At 53.4% G+C, this 21,354-nt stretch overlaps 1 protein-coding gene across 2 annotated transcripts; it reads right to left on the bottom strand.

The window, feature by feature from the left end:
• Positions 1–11,178: 11,178 nt before the first annotated feature.
• On the bottom strand, positions 11,179–21,217 carry Brd2 (bromodomain containing 2). 2 transcript variants are annotated; one of them, XM_052744287.1, is made up of 13 exons: positions 20,786–21,217; positions 17,662–18,936; positions 16,091–16,394; positions 15,365–15,502; positions 14,811–14,949; positions 14,489–14,703; positions 14,024–14,398; positions 13,493–13,621; positions 13,080–13,325; positions 12,716–12,975; positions 12,323–12,627; positions 12,015–12,137; positions 11,179–11,870 (listed from the first exon to the last, which is right to left on the bottom strand). In XM_052744287.1, exons 2-13 carry the CDS (start codon positions 17,685–17,687, stop codon positions 11,737–11,739), a joined length of 2,394 nt encoding a protein of 797 aa, XP_052600247.1. In that variant the 5' UTR covers positions 17,688–18,936; positions 20,786–21,217; the 3' UTR covers positions 11,179–11,736. The 2 variants fall into 2 exon arrangements, with proteins under 2 accessions (XP_052600247.1, XP_052600248.1); XM_052744288.1 differs by lacking the exons at positions 17,662–18,936; positions 20,786–21,217 and adding an exon at positions 15,761–15,852 and having other exon boundaries at positions 16,091–16,205.
• Positions 21,218–21,354: the final 137 nt, after the last annotated feature.

The raw sequence follows: 21,354 nt of genomic DNA, 5'->3' as shown, positions 1-21,354 counted from the left end.
ACAGACCGAAATACAAGGAGAGATCAGGGACAAGTGTTATTCTGCCTTATAGGCCCCACTCCCTGTCCTTACAACCACCCCACTTCACGTAGGAGGAAAGTACCATTCAAATCACGTAGCTTGCCTTAGGTGGCTGGGAAGCTCTGTGTGATGCTCTATAATTCCTTCCCGCCCAAAGCAAACAAGGACTTGCCATCACCATGGGATGAAGTGCTGGCGAAGGCCCAGGACGCTTACCCCTTTCCATAAATGACTTCTGCTGGCAGACTCAGCACAAATGGACAGGAAGAAGTGGGGTGATGCTGGGAATGGCTGGGTTCTGGGTTTACTGAAGAGATCTGAATGCCTCATCCATGCTGTTCCTGTGTCACCTGAATTCTACAGTGGACAACAAGGCTGTGACCTGGCGCTGCATGGCTCTGCCCCTCACCACCCTTCACTCACACTTCCCACCAAGATCTTAACACCAACGTCCACAACTCGCCATCTACTTACACATCCGTGGTTCTGATTCTTAGTGGCTTTGCTGGCCAACGCTGGCTGCTTCAGGTCCCTGGACTCTCACTCTCCTGACGTCCTGTGGGTCTCTCTCCTCAGTTTTTCCTCTAGCTTCCTGGTGACACAAGGAATTTGAGTACATAGGAGGTGGAGGCAGGGGGATCACAAGTTGGAAGGGAGCCCGAACAATTTAGTGAAACTGTATATCAAACAGGCCTGATCACTGCCTGTCACCTTGCCCCAGCTCGGGACACTTCCTCGGACAGTTTGGGATTTGGCTCCATCTTGTGGTTCAAGATCACCTCATCATACACTGACTGTCTCCAAGTAGGCAGAAGCCTGGCTGGGAGGGACCTCTTGGTACTTCTGTCCTTTGAAAACTACCTGCTGCCTCCCCCCACCCCCAGGGTACTACACCACTCAGCCCTACTGACTTCCCAGTTGCCATTTATTCCTCTGTAGCGCGAATTTTAATTGGTCTTAATAATAGAAACCTGGAGTCAGATATCGGGGCCAATACTGAAAGATCAGAGAAGCAGGAGAGCAGTCAAAGTCACCTCTTACCTCAAACTGAAAGGGGCCCGAGCTCCTGCCTCCACCCTGCCTTATCACCTCCTGTCTGTACAGACCTCCAGACCTCTATGGTTAACTAGTGGCTAACTCTGCCCTCTGATCTTCAGGCAAGCTTTATTTGTTAGAGCACAAACAAAATATAACCACATCCTTCCCCTTAGGCCTTTAGCATATGGATCTGCTCCAGGTCCCCCTCTCACATAACACCTGGAAAATGGTCGTCACAGCTGCTGCGTGTTCAAGATTGCATCCACTATGTCATACCCAGGGGGCGGTGTTTCTTAGCACTCCCTCCCCAGCCTCAGGCTTTTACAGACTTTCTGCCCCTGTTCCGTGATGTCCCACAGGCCTTGTACAGGCTAATGTCTATGTCTCACTCAGGGCTGAGTCATTAGTCACTCGTTCCAGAACTTTGACCAGTTATGAGTCTGTCCTGACCACTGTCTACTATGAACAGCACCTTCTCTGACTGCAGGCAGGGCAGTGCTAGTCTGGGGACATAAATGCAGTTAGAAGGCAGCTTTGCTATATGACCATTTAGCCGACATCAGCAATAAGTCCCCTCCTCCTCCTCTTCCCCCAGGGCTCGGACATCAGATTTCACCCAGACATACTGTACCAGGTGTGTATACCTTCCCATTGACCAGGCCTCAGACTCAGTCAGAAAGCTGTTGTTTCCCTTAAACAGCTATGCTATTATTGGACCAGAGGGTGCATCTTGTCCAGAAAGTATGTACTGTGCCGCAGATGGCCCAAGCTAGGCAAGGTGCTCTCTCTTGCCCAGCAGCTCGAACAGCACCTTTTGGCATTATGAATGCTAGCCAGCAGGGAGTCTGTGTTCAGCTCAGCTCGCTTGATCTTCTTGCATGCTGCATTCAAAGTGCATGCAGTGTCTTCAGCAATCGGGTCTTGTGTCTAGTTCTGGTGGGTGACTGTCCCAGTTAGCTTTAATTGTGGATGTGACACAGTCTAGTTAACCCATGAGGAAAGCCTCCAGTGACAATTGCCTCGATCAAGTGGCTTGTAGGCGTGTCTTGGGGGACGGTCTTGGCCGTTAATTGATGGAGGATGCCCACTGCACACAGTGGTCCTGGACGTATATGAAAGCTAGCCTAACATGAGCCTGTAAGCCAGCAAGCAGCATTCCTCCATGGCTTCCCTCGACGATGGACAGTGACCTGAAGTACAGGCTGAAACAAAGCCTATGCTGCTCTTGACCAGTGATTTATCACAGCAACAGAAAGCAAATAGAATAGTGTAGCCGGAAGTTTTCCTGTGTCCCGCAGCCTCTGGGTCCCAAGTAAACACACAGAGGCTTATATTAATTACAAACTCTTCGGTCTATGGCTCAGGCTTCTTGTTAGCTAGCTCTTTCAACTTCACCCATTTCTATTAATCTATGTATCGGCACGCATTCTGTGGCTTTACCCGTGTCCCATTACATCTTGCTGTCTGGGCGGTGGCTCGCAGCATCTCCCCTGGCCCCGCTTTCTCCTCCCTGTATTTCTGTTTGTAGCAACACATATTCGCAGCATACAGAAAGACGCCCCACAGCAGAGCAGGGACCAAGAGCAATGACAACAGACACCCCGTCTCGAGAGCCTCTCGGGGCTTCTTGCCATCAACACACAGGGAGATAACCCACACTTGGCAATGATTTTGGCTTAACTATGGTTTCTGAGAGCACCATTATTCAGCCCTTCATGGTATACCCAAACTTTCAAAAATTAATTATATCTTTTAGCTAGCTCATAAAGTGGTTGGGATTTGTGTTCGTTTGTTTGTTTTGTTTTTCAAGACAGGGTTTCTCTGTGTAGCCTTGGCTGTCCTGGAACTTACTCTGTAGACCAGGCTGGCCTCGAACAGAGATCCTACCTCTGCCTCCTAAGTGGTGGGATTAAAGGCATGAGCCACCACACCACACCCATAAAGTGGTTTTCTATATGACTTTTTCTTTTCTTTTTTAAGATTTATTTATTATGTATACAGAGTTCCATCTGCATGTATGCCTGCATGCCAGAAGAGGGCACCAGATCCCATTATAGATGGTTGTGAGCCACCATGTGGTTGCTGGGAATTGAACTCAAGACCTTTGGAAGAGCAGTCAGTGCTTTTTTTTTTGTTTTGTTTTGTTTTGTTTTGTTTTGTTTTTTGAGACAGGGTTTCTCTGTGTAGCTTTGCGCCTTTCCTGGAACTCACTTGGTAGCCCAGGCTGGCCTCGAACTCACAGAGATCTGCCTGCCTCTGCTTCCCGAGTGCTGGGATAGCCTGTGCTCTTAACCTCTGAGCCACCTCTCCGGCTTTTTCTATGTACTCAGTTTTGGTTGTTTTCCCCAACCTTCACATTTCCCTCATCCCCAACTGCTATTCCTATTTTAAACCTTCTAATAATAACTCTATTATCACCCCTTATCACATTATATGTAAAAGTTTTACTATCCCTCTCCTCAGGAACCCACCTGGTGGCACCACCTGGTGCCCACAGAGGCCAGAAGACCCTGAGTGTCAGATCCCCTGGGACTGGAGTTACAGATGGTTGTAAGCAGCCATATGGGTGCTGAGAATTGAACCCTACATTTGTGAAAAAACATCCAGTGCTCTTAACTGCTGGGACATCTCTCTAGTCCCATAAAGATTTATTTTAGTTGTATGTGCATATAAATACAGGTGCCAGAAGAGGCCAGAGGCATCAGTTCCCTATGGAGTTAGAGTTATAGGGGGCTGTGGGCTGCTCAGTATGGGTGCTGGGAATGAGACTGAGGTCCATTGCAAGATTCTACTGCTGAGCCATATCATTTATGAGTCCCAGATAAAGATGTGTGTGTCTTACTGAGAAAGGGTCTCTATGTCCCTCTGGCTGACCTGTAACTCTGTAGACCATGCTGAACTCTAACTCAGAGAGATCCACCTGCTTCTGTCTCCCATGTGCTGAGTGTAAAGGCGTGCGCTGCCACTACCAGCCAAAATAGAGGTTTTTAAAGTATAGTATGTCCTTGTGATATTCCGAATGTTGTTGGCATCTGTTGTAAGGTCTCTGTTTAGCCTCTAAACATCTTAAATGGGGACATCTCTTCCTTTTGTTTAATTTGGCTAAGTTTGTCAGTTTTGTTTCTTTTCAAAGAACCGACTCTTTGTTTCATTTTTTCATTAATTCCTGTTCTGCCCATTTTCCTTCTACTGCTTTTGAATTTGGTTCATTCTTATTTTTCCAGTGTCTTAAGTTCATCACGTTGTTTGAGACCGCTCCGATTTTGTAATGTAGGCGGAGTGGAAACCTTTCCATTAGGACAGCCTTTACTGAGTTCCCTAAGTTTTGGTGTATTTTCTATTCTAATACTGTAAATTTTCCCTTGATTTCTTCAAGGACCTGCTCATCCAATCTCTGAGTTGTATTTCCTGCAGTTGATTTCCAGCTTCACTCCACTATGGCCAGACAGAATACAGGGAATAATCTGTTTTCCTGTATGTGTTTAGACTTCTTATTTTAGGGTAAACCCCGCGGCCTGCTGAGAAGACTGTGAGTTCAGTAGCATCTGGGTGGAATGTTCTGTAGATGTCCTTTAACTCCAGTGTTTAATTTTTGCCTGGATGACCTGACCCTTGGTGTCAGTAGGGACTTGAAGTCACCCACTATTACGTCTTGGAGTTAATCCATAACTTTGTATCTAGAGTATTGGTTTTATGAAACTGAGCATGCTCCTGTTTTTCCCAGGTAGAATCCTAACGCCAGCTTGACGGATTGTTCCCTTGATCAGTATGAAGCAACAATATGTTCCCGGGGAATTCATTCACCAGTTCAGTCCTGACCTTTAAATCCATGATAGATTTATAACCATTTTGAACTCTGTCTAGACTCTTATCTATCATTAGAGATACGTAAATTGGGGGAGGAAGACATATGATGCTGATTTTAGCTATTTTGTAATAATTTTATTCTTTTGCCTTAAACAGGAGGAAACACCTTTAATTCCATTAGGTATTAGATATACACATCAAATCATTTTTTTTCTGCAACTAACTTCCAATTCCCTTTCTTTTTTTCTCTCTTTTGGTTTGTTTGGTTTGGTTTTTCAAGACAGGGTTTCTCTGTGTAGCCCTGGCTGTCCTGGAATTAGCTCTGTAGACCACGCTGGCCTCAAACTCACAGAGAAAGATCTGACTCTCAAGTGCTGGGATTAAAGATGTGTGCCACCACTGCCTGGCCTAATTCCTTTTCTATGTTTGAGATTTATATTGTCAATTCCAACTAGAAAACCAACAGGATTAAAAAATAATAGCAAAGACACAATGTTCCCCAAATCTTACTAGGACTCCTAACTCTGTCTAGCTTGGCCTCCAGCTGGGCGGAAGCATCAAGGGGCTCCTTCTGTTTTTCGAGACAGGGTTTCTCTGTGTAGCTTTGCGCCTTTCCTGGATCTCACTCTGTAGACCAGGCTGGCCTCGAACTCACAGAGATCCTCCTGCCTCTGCCTCCCGAGTGCTGGGATTAAAGGCCTGCGCCACCACCGCCCGGCTCCTTCCCGCTTCTTAACAGCTTGTTAGCTAAATCCAGTTCATTGGGCTTGGTGAAAAATCCTGACCACACACAACGCTTGTTGGTAAACCGTGTATTTACAAGGGGACAGAGGGCCAGCGGGATGGTGCAAGCAGATAATGCTGCCAAGTCTGCTACCTTTATCTCTGGGACCCACATGTGGAAAAATTGATTCCTGCAAGTCTTCCAACCTCCACAACCACCCTCCTCCATATGAATGTAATTTTAAATTATATACACATACATAAAAGGATGGACTGTGTGTCTCTCTAGCCCCCACACCACCCCACAACCTCCCCTACCCTGAATCCTGGTGTTTTTTCCAATTGCCTTAAGTGTTTGCTCATATCTAGGGCATCACCAGAAAGTTCTAATACAGAATATAACTTTGAAATCAGTCTCATCCTGTCTTACCCACTGAAGTAGGCATCCCCTCATCTCTAAAGTGGGGCTGCATGCACAATGAGGTTAGCTATAGAAAGTGATCATCACAGGCCTAGCAGCCAGGTCTGTAATCCCAGCTACTGGGGAGGCTAGGGTAGTAGAATCACAAGTTCAAGGACAGCCTGGGAAATTTACTGAGACCCTGCCCCAAAATAAACTAGGGCTGGAGGCCGGTGGTAGCTCTTTCCTAGAACACTATAGATCAACCCCGCTATCCCCTACCTGACAAAACGCCTAGCAACAGCACTGTTAGGGCTTTCTCTGCCACCCAGCTTCCTGGACACACCACCCTTTGTTGAGATCTCACTGCACTCTAACAATCAGGACAGGAGCCTTCATCCTGCCTGCTGCTGCATTAGCTGCCCTCTGAACCAGTGTCTCATCCCTGGCCCTGGGAAGACATTGGGGAAATCACAGTTGGGCTCTGCTGTGCTGAGGTTAGCCTGAGGGGCAGGTGATGGAGTCTGCAACAGATCTGTGACTAAGGTCACTTGGTGAGAACAGGTCCAGAGCAAAGGGCAGTGTACGTAAGCAGATGTTTAGGGACAATCTCAGGACTAGCGTACGGATCTGACATCAGGGACTTGGATAAGGAGGGTTTATTGGGAAAGTCACAGGCACAACTGGATGCTAGAACCACAGATACTAAGCATTATGCTTTCTCAAATCAGGAATATAGGACTGAGTGGCACACGTGTGATCCTACACTTGCACTTGGGAAGCGGGAGGAGGACCCAGGAGTCTGAGGCCATCCTAAGCTACAGAAATCTCAAAGGAGCCCCCCACCCCCCCTACAGGAAAGACTTATATTTTAGGTAGCAATGGATCTGGAAGGATTGATTAGCCATCATTTTATCACTGGTAAAGATGCCAGACATGTTGTTTCAGTCCTCAGTCCTGTGTGGCTGTATCTCAGCTGAGAGCAAAGAAGTGAACTCAAAACCCTTGAAAACACACTGAATTAAAATTCTTCCTTTCAAACCAGGGAGAGTGTGCGGCACACATGGGCACAAAGAGGGTGCTTGGAGAAATTCAGATCAACAGAGCCTAAGCTTCATGCTGTCTGTGCAGAGTGGATACAAATGGCCCCAGAGGAAGTTAGTTTACGCTGTTTGTGCAGAGAATAGGTACAAAGGATGGCTGAGAGGAAGTTAGCTTGGGTTGTTTGTATGGAGATTAAAGACAAATAGCGGGAAAGGAAGTTAACTCAAGTTATTTATGCTAAAAAAAAACAAGAGATGGTGTCAGGACATAAACAACTTGTAAATAGGGTGCCCTTTAAAATGATTGGTTTGTTCCTTCACCCCCTCCTAGGGTTCTGAGGTTTTTCTGGTATAAAAAGAGGCTTACTGCCTATCAATAAACGAGTTCTTGCTTGATTTGACTCCCCGCTGCGTCTGATTGTCTCCGGGTAAGAGGGAGGCTGGGGAACGGGCCTTTCCTCGGTTCCAGGCCACCTCTTGACAGGTGACCTAAGTTCCCGGTGGGGCAGGTCCAGGCCACCTCTTGACAGGTGACCTAAGTTCCCGGTGGGGCAGGTCCTCACAGGAGAGGATGTCTTCTGTCGGTATTAATCGTGCATTAGAAACTAGAGAGGACAAGGAGGAGATGGCCATTCTTGCAGGAACCCTCTCCACAATCCACCTTTTCAAGAAAAGCCAGTCAGCTCCAGGACTAATGTCACAGGAACTAAGTATTTCATAAATGAACAGCACTGACTCATGTTGAGTCTGGCAGTTCATTCCGAGGTGTGACAGCTGCAGCTAACAGCAGCATTTTGTTCCAGTTCATGAGAAAGGAAGATCAGCACAAACTCAGGGCCAGCCTGTGTCCATAGTAGAGAGACACCCTGTTATAAAGAACTGGGTTTAATACTACGCCTCTCCATTTACTTCCCCAAGCATCGCACTGTTAGAGGACTAGACGTTCTCACTTGGCAAATAGGAGGAATACTTACTGTACTTACATGCCACACGGACACAAAAGTCTATAAAAGTGTTGAAGTCTATAGTCTGGTTTATGTCTAACTAGGGAAGGTGGGGAATTATCTTGACCATGTTGAAGTGACAGGCTTGGTACCCCAGGAAGAGAAGACAAAATGACATGGCAGGAATGAAGGAGATGAGACTCAGTTTACAGCTGGATACCTTGGACCAGCAAGGCCCAGCCTATCTATCAGGAAATGAGGAAACAGGCGGGACCACCAGGCTCTAGCTCACAGGATGAGTACCTACCCCTAGGATTAACTGACAGAGGCTCCTGTGTGCAAACATGTGGACTCTGTTTATTACAGACCCAGCCTAGCCACATGAGGAACAGGGGTGAGGGCTCAACGTATCAAGAGGACATTTTTGGAAAGCGGGTCTTTCTGGACATGTGGAGTGTTAGCAGCCCTATGGACACTACCATCAAGCAGTTGGAACTCCACGGCATGGTCTAGAGACAGACTGGGTAGTTGTTCAGAAATCCTGAGCATTAATGCAAGGTTTCACAAGGGACTTCTTACCAAAGGTTGGGACTGAGTCCTCCAGCAAGGGCTGTCTGAAAGGCATGAGCACAGACAGGTGAGGCAGACAGGGTCTACGGCCACAGCATGAGCGCCAAGGCTCCTGCTAAAAGCTAAAGGGTATGAAGCTAAAGGGAGCGAGAATCTACTGATGAAAAACCAACATCCAAGTGGAAGTCACAGGCATGGCCAACAGATGGCTCCCCAAACCCTGTAGTCTCAGGTTAAGTGCCTCAGGCCTGCCTCTTCTGTACGCCATGCAACCTGCCAGTCTGGGGTCCCCTCAAACTGCTGGAAAAGCTTTTCGACCTACACATGCCGTTCTCATGTTGTGCAACTGGCTTTGACCTGCGGACTCTACCTTAGCCGGGATTTACCATCTCCTAGCTCACTTTCAGCGCACAGCAGTAAGCCTAATACAGTGACCATCAGTGTAGATTCTGAAGCTAGGCTGCCCTATCAAACCCTACCTCCATTTGACTGGGGAAAGCTGCCTAGCTTCTGTGCCTCACACCCATATATTAGAACAGATTACAGGCTCACATAAGGTTACCATGAGCAAACTGTTTGGGGCACAGCACTTGGCACACGTCAGTGCCCCCTGTGAACTACCAGCATTTAGGAGCAAGAAGCAAACCCTAAGCACTGGCCTTACTTAGCTACTGCCCGTCTTCACTGAGCTTCCGTTCTGGCAATGTGGGCAATGACTTTCTACTACCGCCGCTTTAGCTAGCAAGGCTGCTCTTCTGCCTCCAGTCACAAAAAACCGTCACCCCTTACCTCTTGTTTATAGCCATCTAATGTTACCCTTTCCTGTGTACACACTGAGAACAGGCTCATAGTGCTGCAGCTGAGTATGCTGGGCCTTTGTGAGGCTCTGGACATCAGCTCCTCCTCCCCCACCCCAGCCACCCTCACACACACACCCCCTTCAGGCCAACCTGTCCTTTAGTCTGCACCAGCAATTCCAACCATCTCTGGCCCTTGTCACAGGGGTTTTCCAATGCAGACCAGGAAGGCAAGACTAGGATCTAGGGGACAGCAAGCACCCACCCCTCCCTCCCAGTGCCAGGCTGAACCCAGAGCAGCAGCAGCAGAAGGGAGTAAATATGCACCCCCCTCCCCCCCCATCTAGGGCAAGTGCTTTAGAAACCAAGATGCTTTAGAAACAAGATGAAGTCCTGACACATGAAACATCTGAGGCAGAGCAGGACCTATGACCAGTCAAGGAGGTAAATGTTCATCAGGAGATAAACCGACCCAAAACACCAACACTGCAGCACAGGTTTAGAGTCCTTGACTAGTTCTGTTCTAAGCACTTCAAGGTGGTTGGGATTCAGTTTGTTTTTTTTTTTCTCATTTTTATAAGATTTATTGCTGGGCAGTGGTGGTGCACGCCTTTAATCCCAGCGCTCGGGAGGCAGAGGCAGGCAGATGTCTGAGTTCGAGGCCAGCCTAGGCTACAGAGTAAGATCCAGGAAAGGCTCCATCCAAAGCTACAAAGAGAAACCCTGTCTCAAAAAAAAAAAAAAAAAAAAATGTGTACAGTATTCTGCCTGTATACGTCCCTGCAGGCCAGAATGGCACCAGATCCCATTACAGATGGTTGTCAGCCACCATGTGGTTATTGGGAATTGAGCTCAGGACCTCTGGAGAGTAGTCAATGCTCTTAACTGCTGAGCCATCTCTTCAGCCTGGGGTTCAGTTTAACCTACCAGTCTATGAGCAGAGTAGGGATCGAAGCTACCAAGCCATTTCTAGCCCTCTCCAAAACTGTTTTTAAGCCTTAAATTCTACCCTCTCTTCACAAATTCAACTGAAATTCTTTGTCCATTCTATTTACCAAGTAAAATTCCCATCGCTACGCAGGAAATCCTGACTTACGAATTGAGCATCATTCCCAGGATTCAACAGGAGTAAAAAAGCCACCAAGAGCTTTCTCACTGGCTGACTTTACTAGTTGGTTTTCCTCCTACAGGCTCTAACTAACCACTGCTTCCCCCCCCCCCCCCCACCTCTACCCTGAGCATCTGCAAACTGTTAGAGCCCATTTCCAGAAGTCACGCAACAGTTCCTCAGCTTGGGACTACAGACTTGAAACACAAAATTATAAGTTGAGGCCAGCTCAGCAAAATCCAATGAGGCAGACATAATTGCCTTATAACCTAGTCAAAACTTGGCCTGCTCAACTACACTACCCCCACTGCTGGTTGTGTTTAGAAGACAAAAGTATCAAAGCCTTTCATGGCCTACCCTATCTCGTCTTAAACTGTCAAGGTATGAATGAGTCATAGGCTTGCTGTTGCTCATTTATGCCAAGTAAGAATGCAACTCACCAACCGATTAGCTCAATGACATTTACTGCAGACAGGGACTGCTCAGTGCTAGTCCTTGTCCAGCATGTCCAAGATTGGGTTCAATTCCTAGCATTCCAAACATAGACACAGGGGCCAATTGGGGAGTTACAACTAATGGTAATGCCCAGCACACCTCAAACTCTGATTCTAAGCACTGTATCAAACATAACAATCCTCTCAGCACCAAGTATGAGACTTAGTACAAGACAGTCTTACTCCTTTTGAATCACTTTGAATTCAGAAACAAATCTAAGATAACTCAAAACTTCAATAATATTTTCTTTATTTACAAGTTAGAATCAAGAGAAAGAAAAGATAGTCCAGGAGGCCAAATGGAGAGGTGACTAAAATCCCCAGGCCCCAAATGGAGTGGAAGGAAAAGGGAAGAGTAGAAAAAAAAAGTCAACGTAAAAAAGGAGCTCCCTCTTCTTCCCTCCCCATGGAGGCTGGAGGGAGGCCCGCAGTGCTACCCCCTCACAGCCTTACCTAGCTTAAATAAATTAAAACCTCAAAACAGGGCCCTTAGAAGTGAACAGGACAGCTACGGCCTCGGGTGGCCTTGTGGCAGGCCTATGCCCACTCCCACCCATACCCTTGCCCCACCCCCATCATCCTGAACAGGGACACTACACCCGAGAGTCGTTCCCAACGGGGCTAGGAAGTCAGTCCTAGTTGTCCATGTCCCTGCATTCCTCCCCCCTGCAGAGCCAGCTCTCCTATGGAGGGTGAGATGAAGAAGTGTCACAGCAAGGGGAAAGAGGTGGGGACGCGTGGTACAGGGGTCCGGTCCTGCGGAGCCTTCCTGCCCCATCTGGCCTGGCCCCTTAGCCCGAGTCTGAATCGCTGGTGTCTGAAGATGATGAGGACGAGGACGAGGAGCTGGAATCGGAGCTGGAGCTGGAAGCGCTGAGCCGGGACACCGCGACTTGCTGTGCAGATGACTCTGTTTTCTCACTCGCTATACAACAAAGTTGAAGGTTAACGAGGTACGTTTATTTTCACTGGTCAATAGAACACTGGATGAGCAGTCACAAGGTGGCTAGAGTTCCACGTAAAGGAGAGGGAGGAAGGCTGGACAATTTCAGCAGTCTGAAATACTCACCTTTTTTGGGAGGTTTTTTGGTGGAGTTAAGCTGTCCACTGACATCTTGCAACCGCTTCTCTAGTTCCCGCTTCTTCTCCAGAGCTAACTCTTCCTTTGTCTTTCCCACAGGTTTCTTAATAGCTAGAGAGGAAATGTCAGAGGATTCACTATACCATACTGCCTTCACTCATCCAAGATCCGCCAAGTTCCATTCCTAAATATGAAGGAGCTCATCATCAACACCGCCCCCCACACCTTTCTTCTCTGCTGTCCTCAGAACTACTTCTGTGGAGCCGTGCTAACGATGGTCCTCATGGGATACTCACTATAGGGCTTCCGTGGTTTCTTTCGAAGGCAGGATAAAACGTATCGCTCAAGCTCTCTAAGTGTGGATGGCTTGAGTGTTTCAAAATCAATCTCGATTTCCTCTGGATTTGAATCACGTAAAGAGGGCTCCCTGGCCTGGATGATATGTACAACTCGACCCAGCTTCTCCCCAGGTAATTTATTGATATCCAGGCTTAACTGCCTCTTTTCATCGTAACTCATGGGCCTGCTCTCTTCCTCCTCCTCGGAGTCATAACCAACGGGCAGGACAGGTGGGGCTGTCTTCTGGGCCTTTTTAGGCAGCCTATGGGCAATAGAAATCAATCGCCAGTGAGTTCACTAGCCGCAGTGGCTGACTAGACAATAAATACCCTAAGACTGTCCAAACTTACTTGTTGCTACTTCCTCCCGAAGTTCCAAAGCCAGGGTGGCCTAGCATAGCAGCACTGGCACCCCCACCCGCTTTCTTAGATTTCTTGGGCTGAAGCGTGCGAGGTGCCCGAGGCCCCTTATCATCTTCGTCGATCCCGACTCGACCCCGATGTTTCTCTGCCTTCCGTTTCTTCTTCTTTTCCTTTTTCTCTCTCTTCCGCTTGGGCTTAGATATTGGGCCCTGGGAGAGGGCAGCCAGTTGTTCGTGTACTGCCCGAAGCTACACGCGAAGAAAAAGACGAAACAGGAAATGAAGAGCAAGAGCCACACAATTGGGACCAACAGGGTTCTTACCCAATCAAAGCCCGAAGCCTAGTGAGATACCTGTTCCTGCAGCTCTGCCAGGCGATGAGCCCTTTCCTCCTCAGAGTCTGAGCTTTCACTCTCCTCCTCTTCATCTTCCTCATCCTCCTCCTCCTCTTCCTCAGAGGAACTCTCACTGCTACTTTCCTCACTGGAGGACTCTGAAGATGATTTGGCCAACCCAGGAGGCAAGGCGGTAGAGACCGGCAAAGGCCCTGGTTCCAGTGGCTCATCTGGCATCTTGGCATAGCGGAACTCAAACACATCCTAGGAAGACAGGTGGACTCAAAACCGTGTTTGACGCCCAGCCACCCAGCACACTAGCTCCAACTCAGGATAAAGAATGGGAATGGCTTCCATGTTCTGAATGCACAGCACAAAGTAAACCTCTCCCTACAACCTGATACTGCGTAAACTTCAAGTTGTACACTCACCTGTAACTTTCGTGCCATGGCCACAACATCGTGGTCAGGAGGATTGTACTTATAGCAGTTGGAGAACATAAGCCGCACATCAGCAGCGAACTCCTGTGCGTCCCGGTAGTCGCGGTTCTCCATCTTCCGCTGCAGAAGGAGGCAGCATGAGAAGCTGCACAGGCAGAGACTCATCTTTCCCTGCCAACCCGACTCAAGAGCAGCCCTCTCTTGGAACAAGTGGGGATGACCTTAAGGATCTGTGTGCCCTGGGGTTCAAGTTTGAAGTCCGAGTATTTGGGGTACGTTTGAAGAGATATCTATGTCTAGAAAAAAACATTTCTAAGTGACCAAGGCCACCTCTCCCACATCACATCTCCCTAGCCCAACTCTTGGTACTGCTGAAATCTTATCCTTAGCGTAAAAAACAAGGACTTCAAAGTGTGTGACCTTTTCTACCTTGTACAATTTTATAAAACAAGATACCCAGAATGAAAACCTACTATGTGCCATCACTGCCTGAGCACCCCATCTGCCCCATGCAGTGGGTACCTTGACAGTGCTGAGGTCCATGGGGTGCTTAATGATGTCATGGTAATCGTGAAGGCCAAGAGCAGAAGCGTCCACTGGTTTATAGAAAGGCCAGGCGTAGGCAGCATGCTTCTTGGAGAGCAGCTCCTTCAGAATGCCATTGCAGTGCTTCAGCTGCTCTGACAGCTTCCCTTTCTTAGAGCTCTGGTGTTGCTGCTGCGAGTCAGGCAAGTCCTTCCGTGGGGGTTTGATTGGGCGGCCACTCTCTCTGCGCATTGGAGGAAGCCGTGCTGCCTTCGGCTCAAGACTCCCAGGAGGACTGGCTGGGGAGCCAGGAGCCAGGATGGCTGTAGGTGTGGGGGTGGTGGTGTCTGCTTTCCGTTTAACGCCCTTTTTCTGCAGGAAGGTAGGGGAAGGGGGTCACTCTGGGTCCATTTCAATCAACACCTTTTCCTCTCAGGCACCCCAAACCATCTCTACTACTACCTTGGCAAGGGGCTGAGCTGGAGGAGCTGCCGACACAGCGAGGAGCGGGGGTCCAGCAGAATGCAGGGACTTAAGAAGGGGAGAAGAGATGACGGATGGGTGGGGAATGTTGAGGACAGTGGTGGGTATTTCAGGCGGTGGTGTATACAGGGCTGTATGAGACACAGAAGAAACAGCAGGCACCTGATGGGCACTGGTAATGCTGCCCTGGAGTGCTGGGAAGAAAAAAAAACAGCTGTGTAAGTTTTATTCCTTCTTGTCTGCAGGTCCCCGGGGCAGCTTTCTCATCTTCAGCCACCTGTACAGCTCCACCTCTTCCTACCTGCTAACTTGGCCCCCTTCTTATGGCTGTTTTTAGGGATGGTCACCACAAGCTCTTGTTCCTCTTGTGGCATGGACGCCACTTTCTGTAAGAAGATCTTTTCCAGTGTCTGTGCCATTAGGACAATGTCATCGGTGGGCTGCAGGAACACACACACACACACAAAGGGTCAATTTCCATGGTACGTTATTGCCCTCTCTCTGAACAATTCCCAGCCCCAGGGCATCCCTCCTCTTCAATTCCTGTCACTAACTAACCTGCCACCACCACCAGAAAACAACAGATGAGTTACAGATCCTGCTCTTCTCAGGCCTCTGGAGCTTTCTGAGAAACAGGGCCACCATCCCCAAATATGAACGTGTTCTACTTAAATAACCTTTCATCAGAGGAGCACTCATCTGTCTAACGGCAGCATTTGGAGGTCAGGCTCTTTAGACCATGACGAGCTGGATAGCATTTCCAGTAGTGCTAAAACTAAAAACTACCAGAAACAGCATTGCTTCTCACTAGCTGCTGTGAGTTTTAAAAAAACTTTAAAAAGCCAAAAAACTTACCTTGTTATAAATATAACAGTTGGTAAACATTGTATTAAAGTCTTGCATACATTCCGAGGCAGCCCAGTAGTAGTTGTTTTCAAGTCTCCTCTTGATAGTACCCATGTCCATAGGCTGTTTTATAATTTTGTGATAATCCTACAGAGAGATATGCTAGGTCAGAGCCACAAGAAAACGCCTATTCTAGGCCAACTACTGATAGGAAAGACAGATACATACACCCGCACGCACACCCTAGCCACTAAGGGAGCACTCCCCACACTGCGGCCCCAATTAAACTACGGGTTAGAAAAATTAGAGTAGGTTCTTTTAACTCCCACTAGGAGGTCCCTAGCCTTTCTCTAGCTCCCACCCACCTCCCACCCACTCTGGAAGCTTCCCATCCTGTGACATTACCTCTGGGGATGGCTATCCATGGGCTGCATGAGGGAAAGGAAGAAGCTAAGAATTTTGGCCACCGTGGTCCTCTCCCAACCAGGGGTGGGAATCTGTAAAATGGAGCCAGGGCACAAAAGTTAAGGTAGGGACACATGGAGGGCAAAATGAGAGATGCCAAGATAGAGATAACAAGCACAAAGGACCAAGAATCCAGAACTCTGGTGGCTATTTGCCCTCAAGAGAATGGGAACTCCCTAGGGGCCGCAGCACCTACACTAGAGCCCACACCCCCACTCACACGGTTCCTGCTCACCCCCATACCTGCCCCCAATCCAGGCTCTCACTCACCGGCAGACCCAGTTTCACAGCATCCACAGGCTGCCGGAACGGCCATGCAAACTGGTGCTTCCAGAGTGCCTTCATCACCACCTTGTGCAGGTACTGCAGCTGGTTCGTCACCCGTCCCGGCTTTTTAGGATTGGACACCTCAGGGGGTGGTGGGTTGGCGGGGGTCAGTTGTAAAGCTGGTACAGAAGCCATTGTGGGGCTCTCGAATCCCTCATACAACAGAGAAGGCTTTCGAATCCTTTTCCCTGGTGCTGCTGCCTCTGGGCCCAGCCCCAGTAACCCTGCATTCCCTTCCCCAGGGAGCCTGCAAAAAGGGGAAGCCGAATTAGATGTGGCAATAACGTGAAAGATCAAAGAAAGTTGCTAACTTGCACTAAGCAACCCTATAAACTCAGGCTTTGGCTGTCATGAAGGTACATATGAAAATGAATCGCAACCAGAAATCAACTAACTCAATAGCTGTTTGTTGCCCATCTTCATCCAGCTCTTACATCCTCGTGTTCAATGAGCTGCTTGGTTAAAATAAATACAAAAACCCGAAGATGTCACATGACAACTCCAGCCTTATGGGGAGGAATCTAAAGCAAAAATGGGTGGAGCTAAGAAAGCGAAGCTTCACCCTCGCTAGGGACTTAATGGTTGCCATGGTGGTTGAGACAGAGAAGCCAGTGAAGAGAAAAAAAGGGGGTAGGAATAAACTTCACAAAATCTAAGAATTCATCTTGGCATCTTTCAAAATCTTGAGTTAAAGCCACAGCAGGAATCGGACAAAAAGCCCTAACCCCAAGTAAGACAAGGAAACATCTGTCAGACTCCTTTCAACAGTAGCTCCCAGACCTACCCAAGTATCCCATAAAAGTCCCCTTCAAAACACACAAATCACATCCTCCAGTCAAGGTCAGCAAGTCCAAATTTTGATACTATGTCCCGCTACAAAACAGTGTCGCTAGCAACCAACTGCCACGGTAGGAGAGAGCAAAGGCCAACGGTGGCTCCGACCCAGGCTCCCTGTGGTGGTACTCCAGACCAGGTGTTTCCCGAGACACAGACCCAGATCTCATTGTTTACATCTGCAGAGGCGAGTGGAGCCCGGGTCTTCGCTCCACCCTCCTCACTGAACGAGCTCAACGCTATCCAAACACACCCACCGTCCCCGAAAGCGAGCAGACGTTCAAAGGCGAACCCTACAGAACCCAGCCTTGGGAAGGATGATCTCCACTCCGTGGGAATCTCCGCCATCAAACCCTCAACCTGTCACCATGGCAACTCCACCGACACTGATGTGGCCGGGACCCCCCACCAACACGATGACAAATCAAGGCTGGACTGCGCAAACCCCCACCACCCTGCGGTCCAGACTCGCCCAGGCCGAACGGGCCTCCGCGTCGTGGCGGCGCGGAAAGTGACAGGCTGCTCAGACGCAGTACCTGGGCCGCCGCCACCGCTTCAAAACCGTCGCAGCCCCTCCGCGAGCTCGCGTCAACAGCTGCGGCGCGGAAGCGCGCCTCGCCCGCCGCTGCCCCGAACGCCGCCCCCCGGCCCCCTCCCACACACGGCCGGCGGAGACATACTTGTGGGGAGTCACGTTTTGCAGCATCTTGACCTCGGGGAACCGCCGCCGCCGCTCAGCCGCGTGAAGTCCGGGTGGCCTCGGCTCCCCTCACCGCCGGGCCCAGCATAACCCGGGAAGTGGGGGGGTGAGGCCGCTGCCCTTGGCCCTCCAGACGGCGGCTCGCTGCGGGCCGGCGCGAACGCGGTCTCCTGCGCCGCCCTCCGCACAACTCCGGCAGCTTGGCGCGCTCCGCAGGCGGCGACAGCAGGAAAATGGCGGCGGCCGCTGCCGGCCGGCGAGCCGCGGAGAACGCCGTCTGCAAACGCCGGCCGTGCCCGATCCTGGACTCCGCCGACAATTCCGCCCGCCGCCGGTCTACAGGGGTCCCCGCTTCCTGCCCCGGCCGCCGGGGGCAACGAAAACCGCGCTAGATCTCCGATGGAGGCGGATGAACACCAAAAGGGGTTTCAGAGGGCCGCCGCCTCCATCTTTGAAATCCTCTTGAGGGCGGAGTAGAGGGGTGGACGGACGCCGACAACTGGGCGGGGCCCGGAAAAGGGGAGCTGCAGGGGCTTCTATGGGGTCTGCACTGTCCGCCGGGGCCGGCCGTAGGCGGAGACGGAGGCCATCTCCAAGCGGATGGACGTGGATTGTATTGGCGGCCCCCGGAGGCTCGGATCGGTAGGCAGGCTCCTCCAGCTCGTCCTAGAGGCTGCTCCACTCCAGCACGAAATGGCGCCGCCGAGCCCCGCGCCAGCGCTTTATATATAGCCGGAGGGGCGGAGCTTTGCTGCTCATGCGCGCCACCCTGCTCGCGCTTTCCCCCGCCCCCTCTGCGCGTGCTCGCTCGCTCACGCGCGTGAAGAAGCAAAGCCTAGGAGGCAGGACCGCCTCTTCGCGGGAGCTTTTTCTATTGGTCCGCTCAGAGGGTGACGTCACAGGCTCCATTTCCAAGGCGTCGATGGCCCGGCAGAGTGCCGCAGAGCCGAGGCGAGGGGCCCGCCATGTCTCCTAGCCAATTGGCCGCGCTGTGGTTCGGCGAGTCCTGGGAGGCGGCGGCCGAAAGGCGTGCGGGCGCCATCTCCCCGGGGCCTGCGACACTCCCCATCTCCGGGTCCCACGGAGTCCTCCCGGGCTTGCAGGCACCGGGCGGCCGCCGATCGCCCGCGGCGGGCTGGCCGCGCCATTCGTACCTCCTCCTCCATCGGCGGCGGCGCCGGCGGGGCGCAGGGAGGGGGGTCGCGGGCGGGGCCGGCGGGCGGGCGTTCTCGGCTGAGGCCGCCGCAGGGAGGCTCTGAAAGGAGGAAGACAGACGCCATCTTAGAGGCCGCGGCCTGCTTTTGGGGTTGAAGCCTCGGCGCTCCCCGTCTCCCCGCGCGCGACCTAACGTCGATAGGCTCCGTGGCCCGCACGGCTCCGCGGCCCGCCCCGCACCACAGCCCCCAGGACGACCGCCCAGTACCGGGCCACCCCAGGTCCCACGGCTCGCAGCCCGGTCTCTGCCCACCCCGCTCCCCACGCACCTCCTGCCCCACGCGCTCCAGGCCTCCACCCGCCCTAAACACCTACCTCCGCCAGCTCCCGGCGTCGCGCGCTGCGCGAGCATGCAGGCGAGCGACACTGCGGTGGCGAGCGGGCGGCGCGGCCCCCCGCCCCCACCGGCCGGGCACCCTCCCCACGGAGCGGCTCTGCCACCGGTCAGCGCCAGGGAGGAGGGCGAGCCGAGGAGGCGGCGGCGGCGGCGCTGCTGCTCCGCAGCCCTCCCCCTCCCCTCCCCCCGCCGGCCGCCTCCGAGGAGGGGCAGGAGCCATTTTGGGAGCCGCTGCCCCCTCCCTCCCTCCCTCCCCGTCCTGGGACCGGGAACCAGGGCCTCGTGTAGGGTAAACAGGCCGAGCCCAAGGTCAGACGGCGGCCGCGACTCGGGGGGCCCGGGCGGGGCGGTAAAAGGACCCCCCACCGGAGTGCACCCCGGGCCCGCTCCCCGCCGTCCCCGGAAGGCCCGTGTGCGCGCCTGGGGGGGGGGGGAGTGGGCGCGGGGCTGTCGGGCAGGCTCCCGCCCTCCGCGGCAGCCCTCGACCTCGCACCTCCACTACTGCACTCAACATGGCGGCCGGGCTCCCGTCTTGTGGGCCGCACGCCGAGCGCAGACCCCGGGTCGCCGGGCGCGCGCCCCGCCCGGGCGGCTGCAGCGGGGCGATGACACAGCAACTCTGCGGCCGCTGCCCTCCCCTCCCCCGGCCCGCCTCCACCCCGGGGATCTGCACCGTGGGCGTCGCGGGCCGGGACCCAGGCCCGCCGGGGTGGGGGCGGGGCCGGGGGGGGGAGCGGCGGCGGGACGGACCGGGCCCCTGCCCCTGCGTCCCGGGCAGTCACGGCCCGGCCTCCCTGCCCCCACATGAGTCACAGGGGAGGGTGCTGCTCCTCGGTGATTTGGAAAAGTAACTCTTTCCTCCTTCCGCCCCCTCCCCCGCGGCGCGCAGGGAGGCAGCCGTCGGGGGGGAGGGGAGGGCGGCCACGGCACGCCGCCCCGGGAAACCCCGAGGCTCGCCCGGGAGGCCGGCCGGGCCCAGCGCCCGGTCCCGGCGGCCCTCCCCCAGCCCCACGCACAGGCCACGCGGGTGGGCCCGGCTGGCCCCACGGGCCGCGGGGCCTGCAGCGCGCCATGTGACGCGGGCTCGCCCGCTCGCCCCGACACAAAGGGCGCTCCGAGGCGCGCCCGGGTCCCCGGGGAGCGGGCCGGCGCCAGGGAACGGCACCGGCTCCCGGCCGGGCGGCTGGCCCGCCCGCCCGCGCTCGCACCCCACCCCGGCCCGCCGCCCCCACCCCGGCCCGCCGCCGCCCAGGCCCCTCTCACCTGGCTCCCGGGCCCTGCACCCCCGGGGGCGGCCGGGAGGGGGGACCGCCAGCCTCGCCCCTTGGCCCTCCGAAGGGTACGCGGGCACGAGGTTGGCCATTCCCCTCCCCCCGCTGGCCTTCTCGGGCTGGCCCCGGTCCACACTCCCATTGGCTGTCAGGTGTTTGAAAGACAAGTCTTCCCCCCGTCGGGAGTCTCCCCGGCACCCCAACAAGTCCCCCCACTCCCCACCTTTACTTAGGCATTTAAACGACGGACGGCGTCCCCGCCCCAGGGGCCCCCCGCTCACCTGGATCCAGGAGCCACGGGGGGAGGGGGGGCTCCAAAGTCGCCCTCGGCCCGGCCGGGGGGAGCACGGAATCCGGGGTGTCAACCCCCCCGGAAGCCGCGGCGGCGTGGGGGGAGGGGGCGTCGCCCCCGGCCCCTCCCTTCCCTGGTCGCCGGGGGTGGGGGGGGAGCGTCGGGGCCGCGCACCACGTCAGCGGCGCTCCGATTGGCTGGGCCGGGTCACGTGCCCGCGCCCCCCCCGCCCCCGCCACGAGGGCGAGGCTTCCGAAGGTTCCCGAGGGCCGTGTGCGGGGGTCACAAGGGCGGCGCGGCCCGGGCCTGTGTCCCGAGACCCCAGCCCTCGCCGAGGCCGCGGCCTCGCCCAGCTCTCGGCCTCCTGCGCGGCTGTGGCCGACCCCGTCCCCCCCACTCGCCTCTCGGTACGGGTTCAGCATGGCCGCCGCGGCCCCCGAAACACAACAGTGCGCAGGCGCAAGGGTGTGACTGGCCTGGGGGAGGGGAGGCGCGGGCCGCGCGGAGGGCCGTGGTGCGCAGGCGCGGGCCGCCGCGGGGCCTCCGGGGCGGGCAGGG

The sequence above is a fragment of the Peromyscus californicus genome, unplaced genomic scaffold (assembly GCF_007827085.1).
Source record: "Peromyscus californicus insignis strain IS unplaced genomic scaffold, ASM782708v3 Scaffold_19__1_contigs__length_69161282, whole genome shotgun sequence".
NCBI classification, from domain to species: domain Eukaryota; kingdom Metazoa; phylum Chordata; class Mammalia; order Rodentia; family Cricetidae; genus Peromyscus; species Peromyscus californicus.
The sequence above is the reverse complement of the archived record's forward strand: the minus strand, read 5'-3'. Positions and strand labels throughout refer to the sequence as shown.

What these genes read in the sequence shown, in the direction of transcription:
- Brd2 (XM_052744287.1), bottom strand. Translation starts at nt 17,687, where the DNA reads ATGCTGCAAAACGTGACTCCCCACAA. An exon ending in CAAAACGTGACTCCCCACAA is followed by an intron (nt 16,395 to 17,661) that starts GTATGTCTCCGC and finishes CCCTTTTTGCAG; the next exon opens with GCTCCCTGGGGAAGGGAATG. An exon ending in TGGCAGAGCTGCAGGAACAG is followed by an intron (nt 12,976 to 13,079) that starts GTATCTCACTAG and finishes CTTCGCGTGTAG; the next exon opens with CTTCGGGCAGTACACGAACA.